The 13,426-nt window shown below is 35.4% G+C and overlaps 1 protein-coding gene across 3 annotated transcripts in view; it reads right to left on the minus strand.

The window, feature by feature from the left end:
* PIBF1 (progesterone immunomodulatory binding factor 1) overlaps window positions 1–13,426 on the minus strand; it is a 207,071-nt gene that overhangs the window by 75,902 nt on the left and 117,743 nt on the right. For all 3 annotated transcript variants that reach the window (XM_076009380.1, XM_020290316.2, XM_012774113.3), the window contains one exon: window positions 2,938–3,040. In XM_076009380.1, coding sequence (XP_075865495.1) covers window positions 2,938–3,040 — 103 coding nt within the window. The remainder of the gene's footprint in view (window positions 1–2,937; window positions 3,041–13,426) is intronic.

The raw sequence follows: 13,426 nt of genomic DNA on the forward strand, positions 1-13,426 counted from the left end.
AAAACCAATATGAAGGATCAACAATATATTAGCATCCAGAGGTTCATTTGTTTCTTTAGTTATTCATTTATTTATTCTTCTATGTTTCCATCCAGTGGTATGCTAGAGTTGACCTGCAGCAGCTTATTGAAAGCTAAGTGGCAAATTTTTAGGAATTTTGTGAGCTGGTTGCTAAACTATTATTAAAAATTAAATTATTGGCTGGGCACGGTGGCTCACGCCTGTAATCCTAGCACTTTGGGAGGCCGAGGCGGGCGGATTGCTCGAGGTCAGGAGTTTGAAACCAGCCTGAGCAAGAGCGAGACCCCGTCTCTACTATAAATAGAAAGAAACTAATTGGCCAACTAATATATATAGAAAAAATTAGCCGGGCATGGTGGCGCATGCCTGTAGTCCCAGCTACTCAGGAGGCTGAGACATGAGGATTGCTTGAGCCCAGGAGTTTGAGGTTGCTGTGAGCTAGGGTGACGCCATGGCACTCACTCTAGCCTGGGCAACAAAGCGAGACTCTGTCTCAAAAAAAAAAAAAAAAAAAAAAAAATTAAATCATTTAAGTTTCCATTAAAATAAATTTTATCAAAAACAAAGGAAACAAATACTAAAAAACTATCAATTTTTAATTATTTTGCTATCCTCTATGTTCTTGAGTTTATGTGTTAATACAGCTATTGTATCCATCTGGTATGAACATGTTGCTCTTTACTCTGTGTTCAGTAACATTATGTTGGCAGCTTGATGTTAGTCACGGTGGGAATATTTATTTATTTATTTATTTTTTTTGAGACAGAGTCTCACTTTATTGTCCAGGCTAGAGTGAGTGCCGTGGCGTCAGCCTAGCTCACAGCAACCTCAAACTCCTGGGCTCGAGCGATCCTTCTGCCTCAGCCTCCCGAGTAGCTGGGACTACAGGCATGCGCCACCATGCCCGGCTAATTTTTTTTATATATATATCAGTTGGCCAATTAATTTCTTTCTATTTATAGTAGAGACGGGGTCTCGCTCTTGCTCAGGCTGGTTTTGAACTCCTGACCTTGAGCAATCCGCCCACCTCGGCCTCCCAAGAGCTAGGATTACAGGCGTGAGCCACCGCGCCCGGCTTTGGTGGGAATATTTATATCACAGATATAAGCAAATGCTACAAATCAGAGCCCTTTCTCATATCCCTCTTGGAAAGTTGGTTACTAACACTTGTCCACCCTGAGCATTAACTATGTGCTAGGCACTGCAGTAATCTGAACTATTTCTGGTCTTTTCAAATTTGAGAATAAAGATCCTCCTAATGGCGGGGCGCCATGGCTCATCTCTGTAATTCCAGCACTCTGGGAGGCGGAGGCGGGTGAATCGCTTGAGGTCAGGAGTTCGAGACCAGCCTGAGCAAGAGCGAGACCTCGTCTCTACTAAAAATAGAAAGAAATTCATTGGCCAACTACAAATACACAGAAAAAAGTTAGCCAGGAGTGGTGGTGCATGCCTGTAGTCCCAGCTACTCAGGAGGCTGAGACAGGAGGATTGCTTGAGCCCAGGAGTTTGAGGTTGCTGTGAGCTAGGGTGACGCCATGGCACTCACTCTAGCCTGGGCAACAAAGCAAAACTCTGTCTCAAAAAAAAAAAAAGTGCTTTAATAGAAGATACTGTAAAGATAAATATGGGCCAGGTGCACTGGTTCGCACATGTAATCTCAGCACTTGGGGAGGCTGAGGTGGGAGGATGGCTTGATGCTAGGAGTTCAAGACCAGCCTGGGCAACACAGCAGGATCCTTTTTTTTTTTATTAAAAAAAAAATTAGCTGGGCGTGGTGGCTTGCATCTGTAGTCCCAGCTATAGATGCAAGGTGGGACTAGGGAGGCTAAGGTGGAAGGAACATTTGAGACCTGGAGTTGGAGGATTCAGTGAGTTATGATCATGTCACTGCACTCCAACCTGGGCAACAGAGTGACACATTGTCTCAAAAACGAGAGAAAGATAAATATGAGCAGGTCCTTAAAAAAACAAACACAGAATATATGGTATATATTAGCAATATTTAATAAATATCTTTAAAACTCTTTTTATTATAAGATAAATAGCTTTTGAAAAGTTTTAAAACATTAACAGAAAAATGTGTTATGATGAAACTCAAGAAATAAAAGGAATGCTAGTGAGGTGGTACCTTTGGTTTTAATTGTTTGATGACCTGAATTTCAAAAACACAGGAAAATGTAATTAGATGTTGATCTAAAATTAAAAATCCTATGTTATATGTTTACATAATCTTTAAATGACATAATACAAGGCTAAGGAAAATAAGAAATATGAACTTGATTTTCTTTTTCTTCCTAGAGACAGGGTCACTGTTGCCTAGGCTGGAGTGCAATGGCGTGATCATAGCTTACCTTAACTTTGAACTCCTGGACTGAAGCAATCCTCTACCCCTGGCCTCCCAAAGTACTGAGATTCAGGCATGAGCCACCTACCCTGAACCAGATTTCTAAGTGTATATCAAGTTAAGTGTGTTTAGTAGATAAGAGGTTTTTCATCAAACATAGATGTAAAATCAAATCTATTTTAAAAATGATACATTAGTGAAAAACTTAAAATGTCACCAAAATTTGCCAAACTTGTTTTGCCAGTTGATATTCTCAGAAATCAAAGCTTTGACTGTCTAGTCTGCATTTATACTTAGTCTGAGCATTTAATCTCCCTTTTGTTCTTAGTTTTGCCATATACTGTAACTTGTTTTATTTTTTTTTTTTTTTTTTTTTTTTAGATGCTGAGGAATTAGGATGTAACTTGTTTTATAAGACTTTAACATTCAGTTAGTTTTATAAATTGTGAAATCATTTTGTACTAGCAAACAGCTTATTTTAAAACTGCTCAGAAAATAAACACAGGAGTTACAAAGAATTGGAATGAACATTGTGATTCTTTATACATGTTTCTTTTGTTTAAGTTATTTACCTCTTGGGAAAGCTGTGTTACTTGGTCCTTTTGATGTTCCAGGTCTTTTAAAATCATCGAGTTTTGTTTTTCTAACTGAAGAACTCTTCTTGCCAAGTGAACACTGGGAGAATGAAATGAGAAAATTAATGCTTAAAAAAGTGAAATGCTATCTAAAATATTCAAAATGTGTTTGTGTGCTTGAAAATTAAATTACCATTTCTTAATAATACTTAAAGATTAACAGAAAAAATATGGAGTCAAATAATATTTTTCAGGTACCAACAATGGAAGACCAATACCCAACAACTCAGAATTTTGAAAGTAACTACATTAAAATCTCCATAACATAACTGTGATATATTGATTACTGCAGTAAAGGTTTTTAGCCCTTTCTATAAAAGGGGAGAGTTACATTATGATACTTGTTTGAAAAGACCACAAGATAGTAATTTATAGCTTGTCATTACTTTTATAAAAATTTCCCAATTATAAACAAATCAGGAAATTAGTTGAAATACTATGAACTATAGTAAGTGTGCACTTTGAGAAGCATCAGAGTTTACGTCAAACAACATAATGAATTTTATAATATAAAATGAAACTGAATAGGCTCTCTGGAGCCTAACTGGAGATAGCAAAGATATATAAAACTTGGAGAATGCCTCCAGTAAAGGCAAAGATTCTGTACTAAAAGAAATTACTCTCTGATGATCTGCATCAATACAACTTACTGCACAGAACTTTAATATTTAAAATCACATTAAATGTAAAATGTCCCAATTCTATTTTTTATTTTATTTTCTTTGGAGACAGAGTCTTACTCTGTTGCCTGGGTTATAGTGTCATGGTGTCAGTCTAGCTCACAGCAACCTCAAACTCCTGGGCTCAAACGATCCTCCTGCCTCAGCCTCTGGAGTAGCTGAGACTACAGGTATTCACCACCACACCCGGCTAATTTTTTCTATTTTTAGTAGGGACGGGGTCTCACTCTTGCTCAGGCTGGTCTTGAACTCCTGAGCTCAAGCGATCCTTCTGCCTTGGCCTCCCAGACCAATTCTACTGTTAAAAAGTAATTTTAAGAAAAATGCTTCAACTGTAAAATCATTCCTTCTAACTATTAAGGGAAAAAGTACCATAATTTTTTGAAGAAATGGTAATAATGTTGAGAAGATTTGTTACTCCAAAGACCCTTTCTGTATTTCTAGTAAATTAAAATTTTTGTACTTACCACATTTTCATGTTCTATATTAGTTAGAGTATTAATTTAATCTATGAATTGTGGAATCCATGGAATGTAAGAAGACAGGATGTTTTACAAATAACAAGTAATAAGATATCTTTGCTCTAAATAAAATTGTAGGACAGAAACAATTCTATTGTATTTTATTATTTCCTAACATCAGATAAAAGAATGCAGACAAAACTCTGAAAATGATATTAAATAACATCCTACACATCTATTTCTAAGAACTTATTATTCCATACGAAAAAGATGAGTTCTGGTAAAAATTTACAGAGTGAATTGAGTGGCTTGATTAGATATAAGATTCTCTCCTTTCAACTGGCATAAGATTTTGCTTTAATAATCAGCTGTTAGAGATGGAAAAGACCCACAGTCTCTATTTTTAGAAAACCATTTTTTGTCAAAAACAGCTTTACTAAAATAATTTTCCTGATATACAACTTAACATTCTATAAAGTCCACCCATCTAAGTGTATAATTCAATGGTTTATTTTTTAGCATATTTATTTAGAGTTGTACAACTATTACTATAATCTAATTTTAGAATATCTTCATTACCCTAAAAAGAAACTTTGTGCCCATTAGCCATCACTCCCCATCCTCCCCACCTCCCAACTTTCTCCTATGCCTCCAAACTCAGCCTTAATGAGCCACTAATCTACTTATTTCTTTATAAATGTTTAAGGTGTTTACAAGTTTATGGCCACAGTGTTATTCATTTTCCATTGTAATTATATCAAGTTTTTCTAATATGATCCTAAAATAATGATATCTCTACAAATAAAATAAACCTTAATGTTAATTTTGTACGATGCTTGCATTTTAAATCTATTGATTCTAGTACATGTTTGCAAACATCAGTATTTTATATCATTAGCTCTGAAATTAGATTTTAAAAACCTGTTTTTCTCCCCCTTCATATTATGTTAGGTGTAAGTTTTTCCCTCTTTTCTTTCCCACAGAACTATTAGGTCTTTTAACATAGTAATTTCCCAATAAATGTATGTTGAGGGTGTAGATCCTATTTTTGTAATACTCAGTATAGGACAATAAACACAATAAAATGCAAATACACAGAAATACAGTTACAGATGGTATGGAATGGAAGATAAAGAGATGCAAGAAAATAATGGGATTCAGAAGTCATACATTACCAACATTCTGAAGAGGATAATAACTTGAGGACATCAAATTTAATAATATTAAATTATTCATTTGGCTTGGGTCCTTTTTGTTTTGTTTAGGAGTTGCATAATGTTCTTATGCAGATATGGTGATACCACTTATCAATAAAAATATCATATGTCATAAAATACTGATTCAAGAAATTTTTTTGTATAAAGTACAATTTTATTGAGAAAAAGAATCTAGGAACTGATGCTGACGGGAAGGACTGTGACTATTACTATGAATGCTGAGGTCATTTATGATGCGTAATGTTATACTATGGAAGATGATGTGGTACAATTGGTCTCAAATATAAAGGAAACATGTTTTAAAAATTCACTTCTAAGTCAGCTGTAAGGACAGTAGAACCACATTCCTCATAGATATATCAGAAGTGGGGCTGGGTGTGGTAGCTCACACCTGTAATCCCAGTACTTTGGGAGGCCCAGGTGGGAGAACTGCTAGACCAGCCTGGGCAACATAGTTGAGACCCCATCTCCACAAAAAATAGAAAAAATTAGCCAGGCATGGTGGCACATGCCTGTCTGTAGTCCTAGCTACTACAGAGGCTAAGCCAAGAGGATCCTTGAGCCCAGGAGGTGGAGACTGCAGTGAACTGTGATAGTGCCACTGCATTCTAGCCTGGGCAACAGAGTGAGACCCTGTTTCAAAAAAAAAGGAAAAAAAGAAATCAAAGAAAGGGCATTAAGGTTCCCAGGTTGCCCTAAAAGACCCATTTCATCTACTAATGTAGTATCCAAGAAAAAACAGGCCTGGCGAGGTGGCTCACGCCTGTAATCCTAGCACTCTGGGAGGCCGAGGTGGTCGGATTAATCGACGTCAGGAGTCTGAAACCAGCCTGAGCAAGAGCGAGACCCCGTCTCTACTATAAATAGAAAGAAATTAATTGGCCAACTAATATATATATAGAAAAAATTAGCCGGGCATGGTGGCACATGCCTGTAGTCCCAGCTACTCAGGAGGCTGAAGCAGAAGGACTGCTTGAACCCAGGAATTTGAGGTTGCTGTGAGCTAGGCTGACGCCATGGCACTCACTCTAGCCTGGGCAGCAAAGTGAAACTCTGCCTTAAAAAAAAAAGAAAAAACAAAACAAAAAAGGATTAATAATAAAAAAATTATATTGTGAATGCTTCCATTAAAAGATTATACTAGGATTTTTCATTTTGTAGATGGGTGGATTAAAAAAAGAAAAAATGATACCAGAATTTATTAAGATTAATTAAGGATATAAAATATTATATTAAGATTTAATAAAAAGAAATATAAATAAGATTTATTTAAGCTCAAGGAATAGCAAAACCAAGAAATATAATCATTTTTCATCATTATAAAACTTGTAAAACAAAAATAAAAGAAAATTAGCAATTTTTTCTTGATGAATATCAATGACTATAGAAAAGCAGTTTGAATGAGAAGAAACATACTCATTAACTGATTCAAAAAGATATTCATGAACACTTTCTTTTAATAAACATTTATCAAAAACCTTTAATCTGCATAGACACTGGGAATACTCAATTTCTCCCTGGAGGATCTAACAGTTTACTGAGGAAGATAGGAAAATGAAAAAAATTATTGCAGTGTGCTAAAAGCCAAGAAAGGGCACACTCCAGAATGAAAACTTAATACTGAATTAATCTGTTGAAGAAGCCCAGAGATAGTATTTTGGGTAAAAGAAAAAGCATAGGTAAAGGATGATCTGCTGGGGAAAATTCTAAGTAGTATGGTATGGATTGACAAACATATGGTGCATGGTGAGGGTTGAAGTTAGAGAGAGACATATGTGATGAAAAGCCTTGTATGACAAGCTGAGCTTGGATTTTATTCTGAAGTTGGTGAGCTACCACATGATCAGATCTGCACTTGAGAAAGAGTTCTCTATTTAACACTGTAGAGGATGGTTTTCAGAAGGAAGAAGACTTTTAGCCAATTAGAAGGTGATGATCACAATCAAGATCAGTGGTCTTCAAAAGTAGTCATGCGGCCGGGCGCTGTGGCTCACGCCTGTAATCCTAGCTCTTGGGAGGCCGAGGCGGGTGGATTGCTCAAGGTCAGGAGTTCAAAACCAGCCTGAGCAAGAGCGAGACCCCGTCTCTACTATAAATAGAAAGAAATTAATTGGCCAACTGATATATATATAAAAAAAATTAGCCGGGCATGGTGGCGCATGCCTGTAGTCCCAGCTACCCGGGAGGCTGAGGCAGAAGGATCACTCGAGCCCAGGAGTTTGAGGTTGCTGTGAGCTAGGCTGACGCCACGGCACTCACTCTAGCAAGAAAGCGAGACTCTGTCTCAAAAAAAAAAAAAAAAAAAAAAAAGTAGTCATGCACAAAACAATCTGTTGAGCTTTTGTATTCATTTATTTTAATGCCATATGTCTTTAAGTTTTTGTTTTCTGTGTAAGTTTTATATTGTTATGCACATACAGAATCATTCATATGAAAGTACATGCATATAATCTATAAATAAATATGAACACAAACACATATATTGGTCTCTGCATGCTCAAGTTTTTTCCCAATAGGGATTCATATCAAAAAGTTTGGAGACCATTACTGTAGGTCAGCTTTGTCCTATAGAAATATAATGTGAGCCACACGTACAATTTAAACTTTTCTAGTAGCTATATTTGAAATAGTACAAAGCCCTTACCTCATGATATCAAAAAATTTAATTCCAAATACATCAAAGACCTAAGCAAAAGCTAAAACTATAAACTCTCAGAAGAAAACATGAATAAATCTCCACAAACTTGGATTTGGCAAAGGATTTTCAGATATGGCACCAAAAGAAAAGCAACAATAGAAAAATTAAATAAATTGAACTACATCAAAATTAAAACATTCTATACTTCAAAAGATACCATTTAGAAAGTAGAAGACAATCCAGGGAATGAGAGGAAAGATTTCATATCACCTATCTGATTAGGGAACTGAGTCCAGAATATATTAAAAACTCTTACAATTCAACAATAAAATGACAACTCAATAAGAGTATTCACAACAATGCCATGTCTGTAGAAAGCTCTATATAATTGTATACGTATATACATCTGTGTACTCTTTGAACTGTGATTTCCTTAGCAAGTATTGAAATGATTGGGTCAAAACATATATGCATTATAAATTTTCATACATCTTTTGTACAAATTTAACTTCTCATGAACTACAATGAAAATTCTTTCTTTTTTTTTTTTTATGTTCACCACAGAACAGCGAATGGACCCTTCTGTTGTAACAAAAGGTCCTGAAAACTCTCAGTGACAGGAATTTCTATTTATTTTGTGCTCTAAGGTACCCTAAAGTGCATTGAATAATACCTGGTGCAAAGGAGGTGTTCAGTCACTGACTACTGAATAAATAAACTTTGTAAAAGACCTCCTGTTTCTTCATATCCTACCCAACACTGGGCATTGTCAATCTTTAAAAGTTTTGCTAACCTTACAGAAAAACAATAGAATCCTGTTATAAATTAAATTTCTTTATTTGCAAGGTTAAACATCTTCTCATATGTTTATTAGACATTTGTATTTCTTACTTAATGAACTGACATCTGTGCCCTTTTCGTTTCTGTATTTTTTTAGCCAGAGTCTCACTTTGTTACCTGGGCTAGAGTGTAATGGTGTCAGCCTCGCTCACGGCAACCTCAAACTCCTCCTGGGCTCAAGCAATTCTCCTGCCTCAATCTCCCAAGTAGCTGGGATTATAGGTGCAGGCACGTGCCACCACACCTGGTTACCTTTTCTATTTTTCGTAGACAGGGTCTCACTCTTGCTCAGGCTGGTATCAAACTTCTGAGCTCAAGCGATGTTCCTGACTCAGCCCCCCAGAGTGTTAGGATTACAGGTGTGAGCCACCATGCCTGGCCTTGTGTCTTTTTCCCCCTACTTCAAATTTTACCTACATGGTTAATTCTACACCTAAATTATTTTAAAATATCAAGGTCTTCTATAATCTTACCAGCAACAACCTTATTTTCCATTAATGTCTACTTTACTTAATGTTGCCCACACATTTTATATATTGCTTCTACTGTACTCTGTTGTTCTTCAGTCTGAAGAATAGTTTTACAATGCTTGTGAGCCCAACTTTTCCTTGAGGTTTCCCTTCAAGTTCTACTGTCTCCATTTCTGACCATGCCAACCTTCACTGATCTCTATTCCTCTGATTCATTTAGTCTAGCACATAACACAGCATTAAATTATACATTTTGGGCTATTTTTTGATTTTCTTTCATGTGTGTTAACTTTTCTCCCTTAACAGATGCAACTCATAAAGTGACAGAGGTCTTACCCCCTGTGGTTTCTAACAGTGGAGCTGTCAGTGGGCACTTAAATGCTTCTTGATTTGGTTATAAGTGAATTTTGTTCAAATGAATACGCCCTAGAAACCACATTCCAAGGTTGCAGCACCTCAATGTTAAAAGTATAACTAATGTTCGGCATCTAAGCACTGAATAAGTACATTAGCAATAAAAAAGTACATAAAGTTAGTAAGTGAAAAAAAGCAAATGGCACAGATACCAATTCACCTTTTTTATATTTTAACCTCCTAAATCTTTAAATGTGGCATATTCCTTTGGTGAGTGCTTTGGTATTATAAGTGGACCCTTTTTAGAAATCTGAAATATTAGAAGCGGGAAGGCGGGGTGTTTAGTTTAACCAAAATTCGATACAAGACAAATGAAGAACTACTCAATTACAGCTGAGTTTATGTCTTCTAAACACAATGAATATACAATGTCTAAATATTAAACCAAAATTTCACCTGTTATCTGGTAAAATTAATATTTCTCTAAGGGTTATCTTTTAGCTCTCTCAGGAGTTCTTGACTCCAATAAAGATTATTTGTCTTGGTACTGTCAATGGTGGTCAGTAGTTTTGATTACCACACACAATTTTCTAATAGTTTTAGCTCAACCACTGTGGACATGGCAGAGCTCTATTTATATCTGAGATGTCAAAGCACAATGGAGGATTGATGCTTTGCCATGAGTTCTTCAATATTAGTATGGTTCTCTTAGTACTATCAAAGCTTCAAATAAATAAGTACATGTGATTCATGCTTATTAGTTACTTTGTTTGAAACAACATTTGGCTTTTTGATCTTTCTCAATTTAAGCAGATCAGAGTTCGTTCTAGATTAGCATGGCATAAACGATGGTTGTAAAGGGTATATGAGCCAGAAGGATACCAGCTTCAGAAAGCTTCAGGTTTGTCGTTATGCTACCTGCTCTGTTGGAAATGAAGACTAAATAGTGGTTTCATGCTGATTATCTGTAGTTATAAGAGATTTTCTCTTGTTGTATAGCTTTAAAGTTTCACACTGATCATGAATGGAACAGCAATATCTTTTTAAAGGACCAGCCTAAAACCAACCCAAATCAAATAAGTATAACTTTCTTAAGGACAAAAATGAGAACTCATATCCATAAGAATAAAAGAGAAGAAATCAAATTTTCATTATGCCAAAATATTGCTAGTTTCCTCTGCTTTATGTTTTCCTTTATTATGAAGCTCAGTAAACTTTGAAAGTTTCAACTTAAAGCTCTTTATAAAACTAGATAGAAACTAAAACAAAAGACCTATAGTAGGCAGTAAATCTTACCATTTGAAAGGTTTAAAAACTTTCAAAAAGTCTCCACATTCAGAGCAGCCAAAACGAACAGAGAGGCACACAGTAAGACCATGTTAGTGCCTGGGTGTCACCATGTAGTGTGACAGGTTAAAGAGCACAACCAAAACATGCAACCAGAAAATCTTGTTTGCTATTTTCAAAACAATCATGACTGAAACAAAAACATTACTTCATATTTTCAAGTTTAATCAAGTTAAGAGGAGCCCATTTTATTTTAATCTACTTTAATTGTATAAGCCCTTTTAACTTTCCACAATTGTATCCCCAAGAGAGTATAATACCATGTTTAGTTATTGTTCATACTGCTATGAAACTTCAAAGTGTAACTTTACTTTATAATTATAATGTATTTAAGAGACATTTTTGTGAGTTATTTGTCAAACCAGAAGAATTAATTATGCTACTACTTTATAGGAAATTGGTATTATAGTATTATGTCTTAAGAAACTGATATCAAAGAAAGTGAATCTCAAAACTAGTTTCATGTCCAGGAGGTGTCTCTACTAATTATTTCAACAGGCTTCTTTAAAATTTGAAAACAAAGCTGTTTTAAATAAAAACTCAAATTACACCTAGTGAAAGGTTTTGGAAACCCTGGTTTTTCCTCTAAAATTTACTACTCAATTTACTTTAAGAACACATTAATTGCTATAATAAACTAGCATTTATTGAACACCTTCAGGTCAGGCACTGTATAGTGAACTTTATATCCATTTTATCATTTTAATTTTATAGTATTTCTTGGGTAGCATTAGGCAACTAATGAAAAATTTCACTGGCTATCCAATTTATTAACACACATATGGGACTCAAAAGCAGAAATCCTATAAAATTAAAAGTTGTGGATAACCATTATAAATGATGTTTCTGAAGCTGAAGAATATTCAATAACCTAAGAAAATGTTCAGGATGGAATTCTATGAAAAAAATTAGACTACTAAGTTGCACCCAATAATATCCTAAATAAATAAGAAAATATAGATATCTGTTTAAATTTTGGTTATTTTGGATGATAGGATTACCAGTAATTTTCCTAATGTTATAAAATAAACATTTTTATAATCAGAAACCTATTTCCAATTAAGTGATACCCTAAAATATCTAATTCTGGCTGTTGAATATGTGTGATTTTAAATCAAATTTAGTATGAATGGAATCTATTGTATAGTAGTTGGTAAATAAGTTCCTTTGAAATTTTAATATATTTTGGTATATGCTGCTATACAATGAAAACTATATTTTGTAAATATTTCATTTACTGTTCTGAGTTGCTTTATAATTCACCTTAAGTTTCCATTGCTTTAATTTCTTTCTTTTTTTTTTTTGAGACAGAGTCTTGCTTTGTTGCCCAGGCTAGAGTGAGTGCCATGGCGTCAGCCTAGCTCACAACAACCTCAAACTCCTGGGCTCAAGCAATCCTGCTGCCTCAGCCTTACGAGTAGCTGGGACTACAGGCATGTGCCACCATGCCCGGCTAATTTTTTCTATATATATTAGTTGGCCAATTGACTTCTTTCTATTTTTATAGTAGAGACGGGGTCTCGCTCTTGCTCAGGCTGGTTTCAAACTCCTGACCGCGAGCAATCCACCCGCCTCGGCCTCCCAGAGTGCTAGGATTACAGGCTTTAGTTTCTTTTTTTAAGAGATGTAGTCTTGCTATGTTGTCCAGGTTGGACTGCAGTGGCTATTCACAGGCATAATCATAGTGGGCTTCAGCCTCAAACTTCTGGGCTCAAGTGATCCTCCTGCCTCAGCCTCCCCAATAGATGGGATTACAGGTATATACTACTGTCCAGCTCCATTGCTTTAACTTCGAATGTAAAGGATTAATATAGATTCTCTCAAAGGCTATGTTGCTTTTGTTCCTAAATAAAGAGAGCACAAAGCCATTGCCTTCTTTACAAATATTCACTGAGAAATCAAATGTGGACTTTGTAAACTTCAGAAATGTGTCAGACCCTAAACTGGGATTTTCTTGTGTCACTAGTCAATTTTGTACATACAGTAGGCACTCAATAAAAGTTGTTGACTGAATGAGTAAAGGAATGCATAAATGTCTTCTTTGAATATCTAGACTTACTTTCCCTTCACTTAGTTTAGATGACCTGAGAAGCACTTCCTCAAAATAACCCGCTGGCTCACCATGAGAAGAATGCCTGGCACCAGCTGGCAGGGGATATTAATAGCATGCCCATTAGGCACTTGTTCAAGGCACACAGATAGCTCAGTGATAGAATCTTTAGAAATATTTGGACAGTTAAGATTATTTGGAATATGAATCAGTTTAGTTCCTTAAACCTTCACTTTAAATATTAAAGCCTCTGCTTTTAAAAATTATTTAAAAAATAGTAAGGTGTAATAGTTAGTAATAATTGCTTTCAATTTCAGAGAAATCTGAAATCACTGGGGGCTGAAGAAAGCAAGCTTAGAATAACAAAAT

The sequence above is a fragment of the Microcebus murinus genome, chromosome 13 (genome assembly GCF_040939455.1).
Source record: "Microcebus murinus isolate Inina chromosome 13, M.murinus_Inina_mat1.0, whole genome shotgun sequence".
NCBI classification, from domain to species: domain Eukaryota; kingdom Metazoa; phylum Chordata; class Mammalia; order Primates; family Cheirogaleidae; genus Microcebus; species Microcebus murinus.